At 39.7% G+C, this 20,887-nt stretch overlaps 1 protein-coding gene across 1 annotated transcript in view; it reads left to right on the plus strand.

The window, feature by feature from the left end:
* Positions 1–20,659, plus strand: part of LOC139716385 (methionine synthase-like) — a 54,463-nt gene extending 33,804 nt beyond the window's left edge. The window contains exons 2-3 of the mRNA XM_071627934.1: positions 16,037–16,240; positions 18,702–20,659. Coding sequence (XP_071484035.1) covers positions 16,094–16,240; positions 18,702–18,785 — 231 coding nt within the window. The 5' untranslated portion in view covers positions 16,037–16,093 and the 3' untranslated portion in view covers positions 18,786–20,659. The remainder of the gene's footprint in view (positions 1–16,036; positions 16,241–18,701) is intronic.
* Positions 20,660–20,887: the final 228 nt, after the last annotated feature.

The following is a 20,887-nucleotide window of genomic DNA, read 5'->3' on the forward strand; positions in this document are numbered from 1 at the left end:
TTGATGCGCGCGTACGCGCAATGATGTCCTAGGTAATTAGCATTGAAAAGTAAGATAGAGCGTGACCTGAACTTTATGTCCACCGAAAATGATACAGAAATGACTTTTAGTCATGAAGTTATGATCGATCATGATCGATCATAACTTCATGACTAAAGGTCATTTCTGTATCATGGTCCGAAAATCACAAAATGGTGCCTAGATGACGTCATAGATATGTTACTGTCATGAAAACCTTATTGTGGCCAGATATTGAGCGTGTTTCTACTGAGCGACGAAAATTCGAGGTGATGCCATCCGATGTGTGGTGATACCGGCCGATGCCGGCCGATACCGGCCGATACGTGGTGACACCTCGAATTTTTCCTCAGTAGAAACAGATCTGGTAGTGGCCGATGCCGGCTGATGCGAGGTGCTCCGTCATCCATCTATTGAGGTGGTCGATGCGTGGTGACGCGAAGGACGATTCTCAGTAGAAACACACCGGGTAGCGAAATTCGAGGTGTATCGGACGTCTAGAATTTCTCCCCGCGCTTTTCAATCGGTTCATCGCACACATGTGTACAAAATACGTGTGTACACACAGCGACAGTGTTCGCATCATGCTTTGTTGGTACCAACTCGCTTGTGTATGTGTTACAGGCCCTATACGTTACGTTACATGTGAATTGTGGCATTCATCGCCTATTGTTCGCGTGATTAACCGCCTAACTTATTGCATTACTAAGCCCTCATCACTTACTTGATTTTGCACCGCGTTATTTCATTTTATATTGTCTCTAATCACGAGAGTACCATATTAGTGTGTCGCAGCCTTGAGAAAATCTCAACTGGACCCTCGATCTCCAAAGATTTCTCATCAGTCAGTGGCAGGATACCAGTATGTTAGTTCGGGGTATATTGGATGGGAAGACGAAGAGAAATAGCTAATCAAAAAATAGCCGACGCAGTTGTAGCAAAGCAGGCAGGGTTCGGATCGTATTAACAGGCAGTGCGCGCGTGACCCAAATCTGTGACTTAAAAATACCTGACTTCCGGAATCGCCGCATTTGCACGTCACCTTTGCATCACCTCGTATTTTATCGCTCAGTAGAAACAGCTCGAGTGGTCGTAAAATACGAGGTGCTGCGTTGGACAAAATTCGTGGCGATGCCAGGGATGTGAGGTGCTCTCAGTAGAAACACGCTCATTGTCATGAGACATGTTGACTGAAAATTTCATGTTATTCCGTAATGTCATTCTTGAGATATTGACAACACAAAATGTGGCAGAAAGAAAGAAGAACGAGATAAGAAACTCGTCACCGTGAGGACGAGTTAGGTGATACGCTGGGGTCATCAGATGTCGGTCATCTGTGATTGACAAAGAAAAGAATGTGATATAGCACCTTGAAGTTATATTTAGATATTTAGTTGAAATTTTTTTGGACCTACATTATTCAGATCACATTTTTTTTTTCTGTCACACAAACTAAGTGGAAATTCTGTGCGTGTGCGACTAAGTCGATTTACAGGCTTTAGAGTACATACAGTGTATTCACCCAGTGATCCTCGACACGAACAAATTAAACACGACAATTAAGTGTTTTAATAACCATCTTGGTATTAACATTGGCCTTTTAAAACATCACCTTTGACACTTATTCACATAACCAATATGATTCCCTCTAATCTTGTTACCATAATTGGTCAGTTCAGAGAGCTCTTACAGCTATATACAAGCCTGTGAGATTTACCAGCAGTACAAGCAATGAAGCCTCCCATACAAAACAAAGGCATAAGAGAGCAAGTGTGTCTGTTTACATGAGAATGTGATTTATACCTGAACGAATATCAAATGGCATTACCTCAATTGAAGAAAAAAGGGCAAAAGAAAAACTGCAGAGTTTATTCCCCAAAACCGATAAGTCCATTTTTGACGACTTTGAAGTACGGTCTCTGTCATAAGTAAAAACTTTATTATCCTCCTTATTTTTCTTTACCTTTAATCACAAATATCTCCATTTGGCAAATATGGACTTATCGGTTTTTGCAAACAGACTCCTCAACTATTCTTGCTTATCATCCTATAAGGTTGTTTTAAAATTTCACGTGCCAAAACGTACGGCTCCTGCGAAAGAAACGGCGTCTTTAACCATGTAACTGTAGGTCTCCTCCAACCAAGAGTAGTGAACGTAAGCTAATACCTCAATAATAATTTATTTGACGATCCGACGTGATAGACACACATTCAAAGGGGACAATTAGAAGTGGAAGGAGTGCTTAATCGTCTCATTAATTCCTAATCAATGACACCCCTACATACAGGCATACCATAATTTCGCATCTAAAATCAATGGTATAGGACTCATGCACCATTACTTGTATAGTGCATAAACTTAGCTTTTTAAGCTTTGAGTAAAACGTGTCGTGACATAATTCTGTAATTCCATCAGCAGTGATTAACATAGTAAAGAAGAAAGATATATCAAACTGAACGCCTAGAACCTAACCAGGGGGGATTATAGCATTATACTAGCATCACTGCCCAGATGCCAACAACACCCATCACCCATGGCTACGAATAGGGAAGCAGCCATGGTGAAAATAAAGATTTGCTTTTTTGTTGGCAGAATGGCACACAGCCCCTTCAAATACACTGTACTTGGCTGTGTGTGTCATGAAAGAGCTCTTAACTAATACTAAACAGTGTATACCTTCCACTGATGTGGCACGAGATGCCTCTATAGCAACAGATAGCCAGTCTACAACTCCAATAGACGAGCAATAACAACCTGAAATTTCAAAGAGATGAGCGAGACGCTATACACCTAGCCTAGAGTTTATTAATTCAGTTTTCATTCCAAATACTCAAGTTGGATTATGTTAGTAGAAACATTCACATCTGCAGTATAACTTAAACAAATGTAGAGGAAAGGGAAAAAAGAAGTGGGGAGAGGAAAACTGCGCAACTGCAATTTATATCCTTGCATGATCCAAGTGAAGGAAATGTTTCAGATGTCATAGCATAGTCTTAAGCATAAACTGACAAATAGTCAATGTCTAATTTAAAAACCATCAACTTTATGTGAGAGGAGAAACTAACTTACAATTAAAAATGCAGTAAACCGTAGCGTAAATCACTGGTCTACCACTCGGCCTAGGAACATCCACACAAACACACGCACAACACACACAGACACAGACACACACACACAAACACACACATGTTAAGGGAGAGAAACAACTTTAGATATAACCATTTTTTGATAAAAGGAAAAGAAAAAGAAAAATGTTCGCATCAGGATAACAAACGTGTCCGCAAGAACACGCATGGTATTGATGATTGTCTCATTGATTTAAAAGCAATGATTCCTTTACCACCACCACCATAACCACGCAACAATGACGTCTCTAAAATCAATGGCAGCACTCATGCACATGTGATTTCATGGTGCATTAACTTCCGTTTTCCTAAACTACCAGTCGAACGTGCCATATCATAATATTGTGTATTTCGATCAATAGTGACTGACTTTAAAGAAGAAATTATAATGCATCAAATTGAATGCTTACCTAATTACTCGGGGTGATTCCAGTTTGATACTGATCTGTTCTACTGCCCCAGATGCCAACAATACATAATTATCACCTACGGATACTAATGAAAAAGCCAAGACGAAAATAAAGGACATAGAACCCCGTCATACGCACCAAACTTGGCATATTGTAGCACGAAATACCTCGTACTGAAGCAATATAAAGCCCATTCCTTTCCTACCTGTCTACAACTCCGTTATTAGGTCAAACAATAACAACTTGGAATTTCAAAGAGATGAGCGAGACGCCATACACCTGGACTATAGAGTTCAGTAATTCAGTACCGATTCCTACTAGTTATGTAATCGTCCACGTTCCTACCTATCCTGTTACATCATATTACAGTACAGTGTGTCTGTCTTTACATGACAATGAGGTTTATACCTGGACGAAATATGGTGCTATATATATTGTAACTACTTACTGACACATTTTAAGGGCTTTGCTGCTTGAGTATCTATGTTCAGCTAAATGAATTGTTATTTGGCGATAACCAAAAATTCCCATGAGCAATAGAAACACACCTCTGATACAAAACAAGGGAAATTGCGTGTTTGTGTTCGTGGGGTGTGTATACTTGATGAAATAGTAAAATAAATGACATCGGAGTAAAGCTGAACTGCCTAAGAAAAAAGAAAAATAATGAAAGCCCTTACAGCGACAAGTCTGTGAAATTTTCCAGCAGTAAAAGCGATGAAGCGTCCAATACAAAACAAAAACAAGTAGAGTGTGTGTTTGTTTACATGACAATGTGAATTGTATCTGGGCGAAAGCGGTATTGCCTCTATTAAAATAAAGAAAGAGACATCGCTTCTAACCACGTAACTAAACTGTAAGTCTCCTCGAACCTAGATCGTGGAACGCAAGCTTCAACGTGAAAGATGAATCATGACAATCAGCCGTGACCGACACATCTTCAAAGGGGATAATTAGAAGTGGAAGGAGTGCCAAGCATATTGTCTCAGCAATTCCAAAGCAATGTCACCCTTACATTTATGCACAGGGGCGGATCCAGGAATTCCGTAAAGAGGGGGCGCGTTTACAAAAATTAAAGGGGGAGGGGGCGCACGCACCCCTCCCCCATTTTTTCCTTTTTATTTCTTTTGTTTCAACAAAAAATAAGGGGGGGGGGCGTGCGCCGGTTGCGGTCTTCCCTGGATCAGCCCCTTAGGCATACCATAATTTCGCCTCTGAAATCAATGGTATTAATCATGCACCATTGCTTCATATTCAATAAACTTTGCTTTACAAAATTTCAGTGAGACGTTTCAAAAAATAATTCTGTAACTCCGTTTGCAGTGATTGACTACATAAAGAAATATATATCAAATTGAACGCTTAAGCTGGTATCTCACTGAGCGGCGAACGTTTGCGAACGTAGCGAATTTGAGATTCGCCAACTTTTCTGACGAACGTTTGCGAAAAATCAAGGTTTGCTTCTGCCATTAGCGACAGTTAGCGACTTTTAGCGATGTTTAGCGACAATTAGCAACACTTGAGCGAACGTTTGCGAAAGTGTTTGCGAAACACAGATGGCGACTATTAGCGAATGTTAGCAAATGTTAGCGACAATTTTGCAAATGTTAGCGACAGTTTTGCAAATATTAGCAACTGTTTGCAAATCCTTTGCGACAATTTTGCGAATGTTCTTGGACCTAGAAAAGTACCAGGTGATTGTGTATAGTAAGACCCATAAAACGACATAAAACCTTCCACTGAATTCAGATCTCTTGTGACAACCATTCAAGATGGATTTCCAGGATATGGAAATAAATTTCTGCCAAGAAGAGGCTCACGGTGTTGCTATCCTTGAAGAGCTGCTTTGTCAGGCTGCTGCTATACACCTATTGTGCAGCATAAGAGAAATAAAATAAAGAAAAACAAGAAAGGAAGAAGAAAAGAAAGAGAGTCAGAGAGTGCTTGTTGCAGAGGACAGACTTTAGTCAATATGAAAAGCTTTTGAAGCAATTACAATCATGATGGAGATGTCAAGAGCTTCAAGAACTTTCTTAGAGAGGAACCTTGTCTGTTTCAGAAGCTTTTATATAGGAACCATGTGGTTACTTGTTCGCTAGCAGTGGCGAATCATATAAAAACGTTAGCTACACCGTATTACGACCGTTTGCGAATTTTTACGAGTGTTTGCGAATGTTTGCAACTGTTAGCGAAAATACAAATTCGCAAAGGTTCGCAAAGAAATTTTGAACATGTTCAAAATTTCTTTGCGACAAGAAAAACTGTTTGTGACAATAAAAACCGTTTGCAAACTTTCTTGCGAATGTTAACGAACCTTTTGCAACCGTTTACGAACCCTGGCGAATTCCCAAATTCGCTACGTTTGCAAACGTTCGCCGCTCAGAGAGATACCCCCTTTAGCACGTATAACCCAGGGAGATTTTAGCCTGATATTCTGTTCTTCACTGCCCAGATGCCAACAGCACTCATCACCTACGGCCACGTATAGAGAAACAGCCATGCTGAAAATAAAAGTTTTGCCTTTTCTTTGGCAGAACGACACACAACCCCTTCAAACACACTATAATTGGCAGGGAGTGACAAGAAAAAGTTCATTACTAATACTAAGCAGCATATGCATTCCACTCATATGGCGCAAGATACCTCTATATAGCGACATAAAGCCTGTCTACAACTCCGTTGGTCGAACAATGACAACCTAAAATTTCAAAGAGATGAGCGAGACACTATACACCTGGCCTAGAGTTAATTAATTCAATTTTCATTCCTACTTCAAGTTGGATTTAATATGCTAATGTTATCATTCCCATCCGCAGTATAACAAAAACAAACGGAGGGAAAATATATAGAAAAAAAGTAAAAGATATAAGTATGTTGTTTCGTGCTCTTATGGGGTTCAAACCCGTACGTGTGCAACCTCACGTCTCTGGTGACGTCGCCTTTATACTCTCGGCCATGTAAGTCTTGACGAGAAAATATGAGGAACGTAAGCTTATATGTGAAAGATGATTCAAGAATCATTTGGTCCACACTCCATTCTCATTTTCAGTTTTTAGCTGCAAAATTATCAACCTGATGAGGAGATTTGAAAAAATAAAATGCATGATTACTGCAGCTTATTGTCTCAGTTACCACATAAGTTACAGAGGAAATGGAGCAAAATCATCTGAGATAAAGGTGCTTAAACGTCAAGTCAATGCATGGTTTTTAAAAAAAAAAATCACCTCCCATAGACATAACACGTCAACTTGTCTGATTTTGAGTCTTTAATCCTTTAATCACAATTTGAAGTATGATGGTAAGTCTTCTCGAACTAAGAGTGTGGAACGTAAGCTTCTACGTGAAAGATGAATCATGACGATCACCCGTGACCGACACATCTTCAAAGGAATCAGTTATTAGAAGTGGAAGCCCTCGTGCCAAGCATATTGTCTCAGCAATTCCAAAGCAATGATACCCTTACATTTAGGCATACCACAATTTCCCTCTGAAATCAATGGTATTATTCATGTACAATTGCTTGCCTTGTCCATAAACTTTGCTTTACAAACTTTCAGTGAAACATGTCATAACATAATTCTGTAACTCCATTAGCAGTGATTGACTACATAAATAAAGATTATATCAAATTGAACGCTTAGCGCGTATAACTAAGGGGGATTTTAGCCTGATGCTCTGTTCTTCACTGCTCAGATACCAACAACACTCATCACCTACGGCTACGTATAGAGAAACAGCCATGACGAAAATAAAAGTTTTTCATTTTCTTTGGCAGATAGACACACAATCCCTTTAAACACACTATAATTGACATGGAGGGACATGAAAAAGTTCATTACTACTACTAAACAGTGATGCCTTTTACTCATGTGGCACAAGATACCTCTATAGAAACATAAAACCTGTCTACAACTCCGTTATTGGGTCAAACAATAACAACCTGGAATTTCAAAGAGATGAGCGAGACGCCATACACCTGGCCTAGAGTTAAATCATTCAGTTGCCATTCCTGCTCCAGTTGAGTTATGTAAATTATTTTCCTGTACCTGTCTTGTGACAGTGTAACAGGAACGAACGTAGAGAAAAAGGAAAGAAAAAAGAAAAAGTGACAAGCGTGGCACTGTACCAAGGGCAATTTAAACAATACGTATGATAAATGAAGCAAATCCAACCTCCAGCCTCCGACAAAAAAAAAAGGAACTTGAGTGACTGTGTGTCATGGGGTAGTATACTTGATAAGATAATACGATAAATGACATCGCCGATCGGAATAAAGCTGAACTGCCAAAAGACAAACAAAGAAAGAGAGAGAAAAAAAAAATGATAGCGTCCTGCGGGTCTCGAACATCTCGTCCTAAGGTAGTGCGTAATGACCATGCAGCGCGCCAAGCGACTATAAAGCCACTCGGCTGTCCCGAAGATTGGATGTGAAATTTATATCTTTATACCATATACAACATGAAAAGTTCATTACTACTACTAAACAGTGATGCCTTCCACTCATGTGGCACAAGATACCTCTATAGCAACATAAAACCTGTCTACAACTCCGTTATTGGGTCAAACAATAACAACCTGGAATTTCAAAGAGATGAGCGAGATGCCATACACCTGGACTAGAGTTAATCAATTCAGCTCCCATTCCTGCAAGTTATTTAAACGTACATGTTCCTACCTATCCTGTTACAGTATAACAATAACCAATGAAGAGAAAAGGAAAGAGCAAACGAAAGGTGGCAAGCGGGACACTGTAACAAGGGGCAATTTACAACATTAAGTGTGACAAAATTAATGAAGCAAACCCAATCTCCAAACTCCAATACAAAACAAGGGAATTAGAGCAGCCATGTTCACGGGTTACGTACACTTGATAAAATAATATGATAAATGACATCGGAGTAAAGCTGAACTGCCAAAAAAAAAAAAAGAATGGGAAAAGTCCTGCGGGAGTCGAACTTCTCTCCTTCCGGTATGGCGTTATGAACACCCAGCGCGCTAAGCGATTACGCCACACGGCTGTCCTGAAGATCGAATGCGAAACTTAAATGTATAATAATACTGTCGTGACTGTGTTGACTTGTGATGGCGCTATTCAACTTCCCATAAGTGGCCGCGTGGATTCGGCCAATATAGTTCAAAATAAAAAAGATATACAAAAAATAAAAACAATGTATGTACAGATAGACAAATGATATAGCAGTTTGACAAAATGTAAACTCATTCCACAATACAAAATTTGGTAACAGTAACATTGCAAGTACATACGCGTAGCATAATTATGCACATAGATAAAAACACAAACACATGAACAGAAAGGTTACCGGCACCGTCGGCACTAACTTGTTTTAAGCACTATTCATTTTAAAAATATCTTTCAAAATATTAAATATTTTTTAATATGATTTCACTATCTTCACCAATAAGAATTCATTATCAGTACCTTTGGGTGTTTCAAAATATTTATTGCTGGGGACGGCGCGAATCCTAAGAAAAGTATTAGAAGTCTAAGTTAACAACAACAATAATAATAATAATAATAATAACATGGCATTGCAAGGGCTTAACTTAATTTAGAAGCGTCTAGTTCCCCATAAACCATGAAATTTGGGTTCCTCTTATGAACGCCAGATATCAGTTGCAAAGAACAATCGGGAATCGTTCCGTACAGATTGCATTCTCATTTTCAGTTTTTAACTACAAAATTGTTGACCTAATGAGGAGATTTGAAAATATAAAATGCATGATGACTGCAGGTTATTGTGTGAGCTACAACATACTTAAAGGACAAGTTCACCTTCATAAACATAAGGATTGAGAAAATGCAGTAATATTAGTAGAACACATCAGTGAAAGTTTGAGGAAAATTGGACAATCGATGCAAAAGTTATGAATTTTTAAAATTTTTGTGTTGGAACTGCTGGACGAGGAGACTACTACAGCTTGTGATGTCATATGAGTACAACAGTATAAAGAAAATGTAAAGAAAATTCAACATATTTTCATTTTTTTCGCATAACAAAAGAGCATTTTACTTGCCTCTTTCTAAAGGTAGGGGGAATAATATTACCCATGACATATGTCGGTAACGAGTCAAGGGAATGTGTACTTTTTTCAAAAGATGAAATTTTGTGAAAATCTCTTTATATTTTCCTTATATTGTTGTACGCATGTGACATCGTACACTGCAGTAGTCTTCTCATCCAGCGGTTACTGCACAAAAAACAAAAAACGGGTTGTCTGATTTTCCTCAAACTTTCAATGATGTGTTCTGCTAATATTGCTACATTTTCTCAATCCTTATGTTTATGAAGGTGAACTTGTCCTTTAAGTTTCAGAGGAAATGGAGCAAAATCAGCTGAGATAAAGGTGCTTAAACGTTGTCAAGTCAATGCATGGTTTTAAAAAAAATCACCTCCCATAGACATAACACGTAAACTTGTCCGATTTTGTGTCTTTACTTTTAATCACAATTTAAAGTATGATGACGTTATGAAATTTCAAAACCATGACATGAACTTGAAAGGCAAATGTTCAAAGCAAAACATATCTGAATTTGGGGTAATATTAAGCTTAAACAATAGAGATACGAGCAAATGAATGTCAGAAACAGTACCTCAATAAAATTAATTCCACTTTTTTTATTTCAGATGATGATATGATGACGTCATCAAGTTTTCCTGGCAATATTGGTACTTGAAATGTTATTTCCAATTCATATGCTTTTGTAATATGCAATAGAAATATAGGGTCAAAGGACGATTTAAAGAGCTATGGCGAAATAAACAAAGACATGTTTTTTCACTATATTTGCAGAAAGACGCACGCGCGGAATTTCAACTTTGATGCCAGTGCATTCCTTTGTTATAGGTCAAAATCGATCGGAAATCAATGGATATTGTTACTCAAAGTATCAGAAATCCAAATCAGTCAAAAAAAATGCATTTTCATGTTGGTTACGCCCTCTGCGCGCGAAATTGCGCGGACAGACGCGCACGCGAGAAAATGTTTGAAACGCTTAAAATTGTCTGAAACTTCGAGATTTCCCATTGGGAAGTCGTTTTGAGCCTTTTAAAATTTTGACGCACGTAATGATGACCTGGGTAACTAGCGTTAAAAAGTAAGATAGAGCGTGACCTGAACTTTATGTCCACCGAAAATGATACAGAAATGATATCTAGTTATGAAGTTATGATCGATCATGTGACAAGGTCCGAAAATCACAAAATGGCGCCTAGATGACGTCATAGATATGTTACTGTCATGAAAACCTTATTGTGGCTAGATATTGTTATGAGACATGTTGACTGAAAATGTCATGTCATTCCGTAATGTCATTGTTGACATATTGACGACACAAAATGTGGCAGAAAGAAAGAAGAATAAAAAAAAAAGAGAAATTTTGACAATCACAATAGGTGATACGCTGATAGCGTATCACCTAATAAAAAAAAAAGAGAAATTTTGACAATCACAATAGGTGATATGCTGATAGCGTATCGCCTAAATAAAGAGAGATTTTGACAATCACAATACATGAAATAAGGTTTAACACAATAGGACATGCTGTGTTCTGTATAGCATACAGGTCATTGGCCATCCTTCCCATCTGCAGGCAGCATTTACAAACATGGCAGCCTATGGTATACTTCACATTTGACGCATAATTATCTCATTCATAGACTGTAGTCACCAATCTTAAAGCATTTGAAATAGATTGACATTGGTAACGTATGTTACATGATGAAATTCTACCCCTTCACACACACAGCATACACCTACCTTTGGCAAAAACTTTGGCACATGCACCACAAGTGAGCTATTCCAATCACTCTTCGTCCAGCATCCAGGGTCTGTTCATGCGTCGTCATCCGCATCCTTCAACTTTTTACATTTTTACATCTTCGTGAAATCCCCGAGACAGATTTTCACCAAACTTGGCATGTCGTATGATCTCTAGGGGGATAGGATCTCAATTTGTTAAAATGGGCACCATGCCCCACACCTCAGGGGGCCCAAACCTCCGAGAATTACGAAATCTTTAAAAATCTTTTTCTCTAGAAACAACAGTGAAACAGCCAAGTTGATACTATGAGTTACTACATTGATGACTGCAGTTTCAAGTTTGTTCACGGCAGGGTGGCCCACACCCCCCCCCCCCTTCTAAGAGGGGCATGTTCCAAATTGGGGCCTAAACTTTACATTTTCATCTTCCTTAACACCCCTTGATGGATTTTTATTAACCTTGGAAGGTAGCATCCCCAGGGGAATGGATCGCAATTTGTTCGAATGGGCACCCTGTTCCCCTGGGAGGCCCCTTGATGGGCCCACTAATGACTCTAGTTACCCCCTTTGAGTCTGGGGAGGGGGTCCAAGTTGGGATGTAAATTGTACATTTTCATCTTCTTCTTGAGAACACGTCAAATTTTCACAAAGTTGGCAGGTATTAACGCTTATACATAATATAAATTTGTACAAATGGGCACCATTCCCCACCTGGGGGCCACCTGGAGTAAAATGCCCAAGGTGGGGGAGGGGGAGACACGTTGACAACTTCCCAAAATGAAAGGCTCTTTACAAATCCACACATTTTTTATATTCCTATAGTGAAGCCCGAGCATTCTTGGGACCTTTTAAGCTCACCTGAGCCAAGGCTCAAGTGAGATAGTGTTTGTATTGCGATCACTCTACGTCTGTCATCCGTCGTGCGTGAACTTTTTACATTTTCATCTTCTGAAAACCATCTGAAAACACATGACCAATTTTCACCAAACTTTGCAGGTAGCGTGCCTAGGGGGATAGGATCTCATTTATTCAAATGGGCACCGTACCCCCACCTGGAGGCCCCAGGGAGCCCCAAACTCCCCAAAATTAAAAACCTTCTTCTCTAGCACCAGAAGTGATAGAGCTAAGATAAAACTATGAGTTGGTACATTCATGACTGTAGTTTCAAGTGTCTTCTTGGCGGAATTAGGGGTGTCCCACTTGGCACCCAGGGGATCCGAGGGGGATGGGAGGGGTCCAAATGGGGGCCTAAATTATATATTTTCATCTTCTTCTGGACAACCCCATGATGAATTTTCACCAAACTTAGCAGGTAGCATCCCTAGGGGGATAGGATCTCAATTCATTCAAATGAATACCATGCCCCACCTGGGGCCCCCAGGGGGGCCAACCACCCCCCCCCCCCCAAAAAAAATGAGGAATCTTTGAAAATCTTCTCTTGAACCAGAAGTCATAGAGCTAAGTCAATACTATGAGTTAGTACATTGATGACTTGTTCAAGTTCAAATTTGTTCATGGCAGAATCGGGTGCCCCCCCCCCCTTTTTTGTAGGGAGGGGGTGATAGCGGGGGAGGTGTCCAAATTGTGCGTGTTCATCTTCTTGATAACCCCTTCATGGATTTTCACCAAACTTGGCAGGTTGTATGCCTTGGGGGTTAGGATCTCAATTTGTTCAAATGGGCAGCATGCTCCCGTTGGGAGCCCCTCGGGGTCTACCCTCCCCCCCCCCCCCCATCCCCCATTCAGGAATATTTACAAACCTTCTCCTTTAGAACCAGAAGTGATAAAGTGAAGTAATACTATGAGGAGTACATTGATGACTGTAGTTTCAATTTTGTTCATTGCAGGTCCAGGGGTGCCCCCCCCCCCCTTGTAGCCAGGGGGAGGGGGAGGGATCCAAATGCGGGCCTAAATCGCACATTTTCATCTCCTACTGAAAAACATGATAGATTTTCACCAAACTTGGCAAGTAGCAGTCCCGTGGGAGCCCCAGGGGGCTCAACCTACCAAACTGGGGAATAGGCCTATTCAAAAATATTCTCTAGAATCAGAAGTGATAGAGCTTTACATCCTTTTTTTTTTTTACTTCAGAATCAAACTCTCAAAAGGACAGTATATTTTTCAGGTGTTTTTACCAGTGTGATGGATATGCAAATGAGCACCATGCTCCCAGCTCTCAAATAAAGCTGTTCCCCTCCCGCCCTCCAAGTTTGCAATGTTCTCAGGTAAGAGTCTGCAAGAATAAGTGGAAGGTGAACTTGCAATGCTCAGGTGAGCACAAGACCCCTGGATCCCTTGTTCTTACTAAAATGTACTCTCTCCCTCTCACTGTCCCCATCTTGCTCTTCAAGTTTGTATATTTACGACTCACAAGGCCCATTAAAGCCATACATATGGGGGGGGGGGGGGTGCTGTGGCATGGTGGATAAGACTCCTGACTCCCAATCAGAGGACCCGAGTTTGATTCCCACCCAGTGCTTACGTCTGTGGACAAGATGTTTTAACCCATTATGTCCCTCTCCACCCAGGTGTATAAATGGGTACCTGGCAACGCTAAGGTAATAATAATGGCAGGGCCCTCTGGTAGAGCGGTGGCAACACTGAAGAGGATATCCCTGGATAAATAAGACATTATTATTGATTTTTTATTATATCACTGGACCAGTCAGCCACACAGAATCTCATTCACCAGGGTAAACTAAAGATTGAACTATCTGTTCGCGATGTATATCTTCTTGAACCTGTCACATGATGAGTGTCGTCATATTAACCCATCACCCCATAAAATTCATGGGTATATTATACAATCCTACTTCTGTAAATCAAAGATTTTCAGGACTTTTTCCCTACTCTGGGTGCATGGTGTTACATAATTTGTCTGTGTCTGTACAGCCTGTATCAAGAAAAATAAAAAGTGTGGCAAACCAAATCTTGTGTTTAATTTCCCCAGAGGGAATGCACTGGGGTAGAAACCATGGGAATTTTGGACTGTGTCCGAAAGTTAAAGGTGTGGTTCACACATTTAAAGGCACTCTATTGCATTTTCACCACACTGCTTTTGAAAATGTATGGTCAAATTTTCTGCACAATGTGGCAGGTATTATTATTGCCATTGTAATCCAGAGCTACCAAGTCTCACGCATTTAGGGGCCGTCTCACGATCTCATGCATGGCACCCATTTTTCTCATGCATCGGGACATATAGCTCAAAGGATTATGTGATAGTTGCAATTGAAGATATATTTCCCTTTTGTCTTTCAAAATAAGTAAAAGATAGTCACTTAAGTATGCACCAGATCGCACCACTACCGTTGGAGGGGGAACACCCTCCTCCTGCACCCTCCCCCCGCTTGGTTGCTTCGCTCCCTCGCTCTCGTGTGCGCCGAGACGCCGAGTCATGAAAATCTCACTCATAAAAAATTTTTTGAACTTGGCATCTCTGGTTATCAAACAAACAAATGAACACCATTGCCCCCCTTTGCACTTGTGATACTCAGGTTAGTGCTAGACCCACTAGTTCTCTCATTATTCTGATGTCTATTCTGGTGTTGCCTCCAGTTTTCGCACACACTAGTGATCAGTAACGTCAGATTTTGAATATATTCAAGTCTCTTTTAACCTGTATATGAATACATGCATTGCTTCACTGTTGCTCTTATCCCACCTCAAAAGATCCTATATCATGATTATTTCTATATCCCTCTCAGTCACACTTGTCTTAAAATTGTGTGCATGTATCTTCTTTCTTATCTGCACACTATCTCTAGTGGTCATTTATTAATGTTTCCCCTTTGTCCAGTCATCTGTACCTCTATCATGTTCACTTTGTTCATAGTGCAGATATTGATTTGTTGTATACTACCATTGGTTTCCAAATAATGCAATAGCAGATATTGTGTGATTCAGTTAATTTATGACATTCTTGAGATGCTGAAAATAATCAATGAAGGAAAGAAACATTCAAAAGATTCTTGTGCAACTGTGCATATTCATTATGTTGTTCTGATAGAATTCTATTTCCTGTACTAAATAGATAATTTGATCAGGGAGAAATATAAACTGGTTCTTTAATTGCAAGCCATTTGGAATGTACATCCTTTAAAGGACAAGTTCACCTTCATAAACATAAGGATTGAGAGAATGCAGCAATATTAGTAGAACACATCAGTGAAAGTTTGAGGAAAATTGGACAATCGATGCAAAAGTTATGAATTTTTCAAATTTTTGTGTTGGAACCGCTGTATGAGGAGACTACTATAGCTTATGAGTCATATGCGTACAACAGTATAAAGAAAATGTAAAGAAAATTTAACATATTTTCACTTTTTTCACATAACAAAAGAACACTTGACTTGCCTCTTTCTAAGGGCAGGGGGAATAATATTACCCATAACATATGTCGGTAACGAGTCAAGGGAATGTGTACTTTTTTCAAAAGATGAAATTTTGTGAAAATCTCTTTCTGTTTTCCTTATATTGTTGTACGTATGTGACATCTAAGTTATTCATACACTGCAGTAGTCTTCTCATCCAGCGGTTACTGCACAAAAACTTCAAAAATTCATAACTTTTGAACGGATTGTCCGATTTTCCTCAAACTTTCAATGATGTGTTCTACTAATATTGCTACATTCTCTCAATCCTTATGTTTATGAAGGTGGACTTGTCCTTTAAATTTTCCTACTCCTTCCATTCTGCAGGGAATCCGGCCAGCCCCGGGTTATCCCAGCCAACCTGACCACACAGAGAAACTTACTATGTGGAAGCTAATGGACATTGAGCGCCAGACAGGTATCAAGCTGACTGAGTCCCTGGCCATGGACCCCGCTGCCTCGGTCTCAGGCCTCTACTTTGCCCACCCCAAGTCCTTTTACTTCGCTGTCAGCAAGATTACAAAAGATCAGGTGAAATATCTGAAACAGAGATTTAATTTGTAATGTTGTTTCACATGGGCCCTTCTTTGCTGTTTTATCATTTTTCAATTTGCACATATTTCTAAACATACAAGGATAACAAAACTGTTTTTGATTTGATGGTAGGAACTGAAGCATGCATACTTTACAGAAAGATTAAGGTATCATTTATTGCAGTTTTTGTCCAAACTGAGTATCCATACCATGCACATGTAGTGTGTGTACATTGTGACTATATGCAAGAAAAGGAGCATATCTCTGTAGTTCCTCCTAATCTTCATTGATTATAATTTTCAGAGTTTAACTTTCCCCTGTTTAAGCCAAGAAAATCATACCTGGGCCCTGTTTTATGAAGAGTTAGAATTGATTATGAAGTTGATTTCAACTGTAAGTCTATGGCAGACTGTGTAGTAAGGAAATTTAAAATCGACTTTTATCTTTTGATTAAACGGGGCACTGGGCATTTATCCCTGTACGTGTGCAGGACTACTATTGCAGAAAATCACAGGAGGCCCGCATGTATACATTTTGAAAATTCAGCATCCAGTGTAAGGCCTTAAAGGAAACCCAAACCCAAACCCACAGAGAAATATGGATTGAGTGAAAGCAGCAACATTGTAGAACACATCAGTGAAAGTTTGAGGAAAATCAGACAATAGATGCAACAGTTATGATTTTTTAAAGTTTTGGTGTTGGAACCGCAGGATGAGGAGACTAATAGAGGTTATTACGTATGTCTGGACAACAAAGAAAATATAAAGGGAATTCTACAAAAATTCCTTTTTCATGAAAATTACACATTCCATCAACTCGATACTGACATATGTTGAGGGTAGCAATCATTCCCCCTGCTTTCTGAAAGCGGTTAGTCAAGTGCTCTTTCATTATGCCAGAAAAGTGATTTTTTTTTTTTTAGCTCACCTGACCCGAAGGCTCAAGTGAGCTATTGCGATCGTTCTCCTTCCGGCGTGCGTTGTCCGGCGTGCGTAAACTTTTTACATTTTCATCTTCTTCTTGACAACCCCAAGACCGATTTTCACCAAACTTGGCAGGTAGCATCCCTAGGGGGTTAGGATCTCAATTCTTAAAATGGGCACCATGCCCCACTGGGAAGGGGGGGGGGGGCAACCCCCCCCCCCCCCCCCAAAAAAAAAAGGAATCTTTAAAAATCTTCTTCTCTAGAACCAGAAGTGATAGAGCTAAGTTAATACAATGAGATAGTACATTGATGACTGTAGTTTCAAGTTTGCTCATGGCGAAATCAGGGGTGCCCCCCTTGGGACCGAGGGGAGGGGGTGGGGAGGGGTCCTAAGGCCTAAATTGTACATTTTCATCTTTTTCTTGATAACCCCATGACCCATTTTCACCAAACTTGGCAGGTAGCATTTCTAGGGGCATATGGTCTCAATTTGTTCAAAATGGCACCCTGTCCCACCTGGAGGGCTCCAAGGGGCCCAAACCGCCCAATAAGGAATCTTTAACAATCTTCTCTAGAATCAGAAGTGATGCAGCTTCTATTAATACTATGAGTTAGTACATTAATGACTGTAGTTTCAAGTTTGTTCATAGCAGATCCAGGCGTCCCCCACTTGGGGGCAGGGGGAGAGGTGGGGAGGTCAAAATTGGGGCCTAAATTGTACATTTTCATCTTCCTCTTGAAAACCTCATGATGGATTTTCACCAAACTTGGCAGGTAGCATCCCTAGGGGGTTAGGATCTCAATTTGTTCAAATGGGCACCATGCCCCACCAAGGGGCCCCCCCCCCCCCCCCCATTAAGGAATCTTTTTAAAAAAAATCTTCTTCGCTAGAACCACAAGTGATGGAGCTAAAATTGATAGTATGAGGGAGGGTCAAAATTTGGGCCCTAATTGTACATTTCCATCTTCTACTTGAGAATGCCTGGTCATATTTTGGTAGAGCTGTGTGTAATTTAGATAAGTAACTGCGTGAAAGGTGAACTTGTGATACTCAGGTGAGCGCAAGACCCCCAGGTCTCTTATTGTGGAATTCCCTTTATATTTTCTTTATATTGTTGTCCACACGTGACATCATAACCTCTAGTAGTCTCCTCATCTAGTGGTTTCAACACCAAAACTTTAAGAATTCATAACTTTTGCAGTGATTGTCCGATTTTCCTCAAACTTTCACTGATGTGTTCCACTAATGTTGTTGCTTTCGCTCAATCCACATTTCTCTTTGGGTTTGGGTTTACTGTAAGGATTCAAATGATTCTGTGGTCAACAGGTTGACTGGCTGTGCACTTTTTAAAGCTGTAATTGAAAGTCTCTCAATCTCCCCACCCCCCTCAAAACCCAAACAAACAAGAAAGTGAAACCATGTTTATATGATATTGTATAGTTATGCGTGTGTAGACAGATATCCCAAGTTCCGTTGTGATAACAATCATGTGTAATTCTCACTGCAAGACATATCTCTTGGTGATTAAACAGGTGGAGGACTATGCAGAGCGCAAGCAGATGGATGTGAGTGAGGTGGAGAAATGGCTGAGACCAAACCTTGCCTACGACTGCTGATACATTCTGGGACTTTACTACAAGCTTTGATAGAGTGTTGCCAATTTGCAACATCTCAAGACATGAAATGTAAAAAACAAACAAACACTCATACTATTGATCATCTATAGCTAAGATCTTATTTAGTTGTTGTTGTTTGTTCTGTGTTTTTTTTTTCTCTCTCTCTCTCTTTTTTTTTTTTTGCCAGGACACTTTCCATCCTCCACACATACCATGCATCCGTGGGATGCTTAATGCAGGTACCATGTTTCTAACCCTGTGATGTGCAACTAAGACATGTGATGCAACATGATAATGGCACAAGCATTACTCCAGTGTGAAGTCTTTACAGGAGAGTTTGCTATTTAATGTGTTCAGATTTGAAGAACTCATTGCAATTGGATGAAGGTAGGTAAGCAGTGACTCTCATTAAGCCAAATCTGAAACAACCAATTGTAAGCGGAGAAAATTGGCATTGATAGCAATTGATATCTCTATGATTCATTCTTTTGAAATATGGAAAATGTGTATTTTTATGTCTCCGCCACGAAGTGGTACCGGAGGCATTATGTTTTCAGGTTGTCCGTCCGTACGTCCGTACGTCTGTACGTCTGTACGTCCGTACATCTGTACGTCCGTCCGTCCGCGTTCGTTTACGCAATAACTTGAGTAATATTGACTGGAATTTTACCAAACTTGGTCCAGGTATAAAGTATGATGGGGCAATTAGTTGATTAGATTTTGGGTGAAATTGGCCTAAGGCCAGAGGTCAAAGGTCAAGGTCAAATCATGAAATTGTATCCGTTTACACGATAACTCAAGACTGGATCGAGCAAATTTCACCAAACTTTGTCCGAGTATAATGTGTGATGATACAATTACTTTAATAGTTTTTTAGTGAAATCGGACAGAGGTCAAAGGTCAAAGATCAAGGTCAAATCCTAAAATTTATCTGTTTATGTGATAAGTCAAAACTGGATGTAACAGCTTTCACCAAATCTGGTCCAAGGATGATGTATGATGGGGCAATTAGTTGAGTAGATTTTAGTGACATTGGCAAAAGGTCAAGGTCAAATGCTAAAAATTTTACTTTTCCCCCATATCCATGCAATGCCCAGAGGTATTTTCTTGAAACTTAGTGTAGATATGTTCTACTGCGTAAAGATCCTCCAGAGAGAGTTTCATGTCGTAAGGTCAAAGGTCAAAAGGTCAAAGGTTAGGTGAAAATGGTACAATTTCACTTTCCTCGCAAATGGTGCAATACATCTTCATGGAACTTGGTACATATGCATGTACTGACTGGCAAGGATTATCTAGGGAATTTAGGGGTCATGGGTCAAGAGTCATGGGTCAAAGGTCAAGGTCAACTCCTCAAAATTTTACTATTTCCCTCATATTCTAGTATATATGCAATGCTTGCATTATTAGTTTTAAAACTTAATATATACATGTATTACCTAATGGAGATTCTCTGGGAAATTTCCAGCCAGAAGGTCAAAGGTTAAGGGTCAAAGACCAGGTTTAAATGCAAAAAAAAAAAACATTTTTTGTGCTGTAATTGCACTCTTTCTTCATACCTTGAAAATTACTCATTGATGCATAAACTTATTAAAGGGTCAGTCAGAGTCAAGTAAAAATCTTCAATTTCCCAAATACATGTACCTGCACTCTTAGACAATTTTAGCAAACCTAGTTCAAGGAAAGTGAGCAATCAAGATATTTCTGACAAACCTGTCATTTCAGTATTTTGCCAGGTATGTGAAACTGTCATTACACATTGTGAAGACATTGTACTATACACCTATTGGGAGAAGCATGCATTATGGCGGAGGCATCAGTCGCCATAGCGACATTTCTAGTTATATATGTATATATATATATATATATATATATATATATACGCAGATACAGTATCCTTCTGGGCCCCATTTCATAAAAAGTTGACATGATAGCAACTCTTGCTGGGATGGCAATTGTCATGGTAATGACAAGAATGCAGCTCTCTGATTGGCTGTTACTAATAGAAGTTGCCATCCCAGCAAGATTTGCTATCCCAACATCTTTTATGAAATGGGGCCCTGGACTTTGGCCTACGTTGCATTTTACAAAGCAGATGTAGTAGT

Source organism: Diadema antillarum, unplaced genomic scaffold, assembly GCF_040938485.1.
Source record: "Diadema antillarum isolate AM-2024a unplaced genomic scaffold, OU_Dant_1.0 scf00000065, whole genome shotgun sequence".
In the NCBI taxonomy this organism is placed as follows: domain Eukaryota; kingdom Metazoa; phylum Echinodermata; class Echinoidea; order Diadematoida; family Diadematidae; genus Diadema; species Diadema antillarum.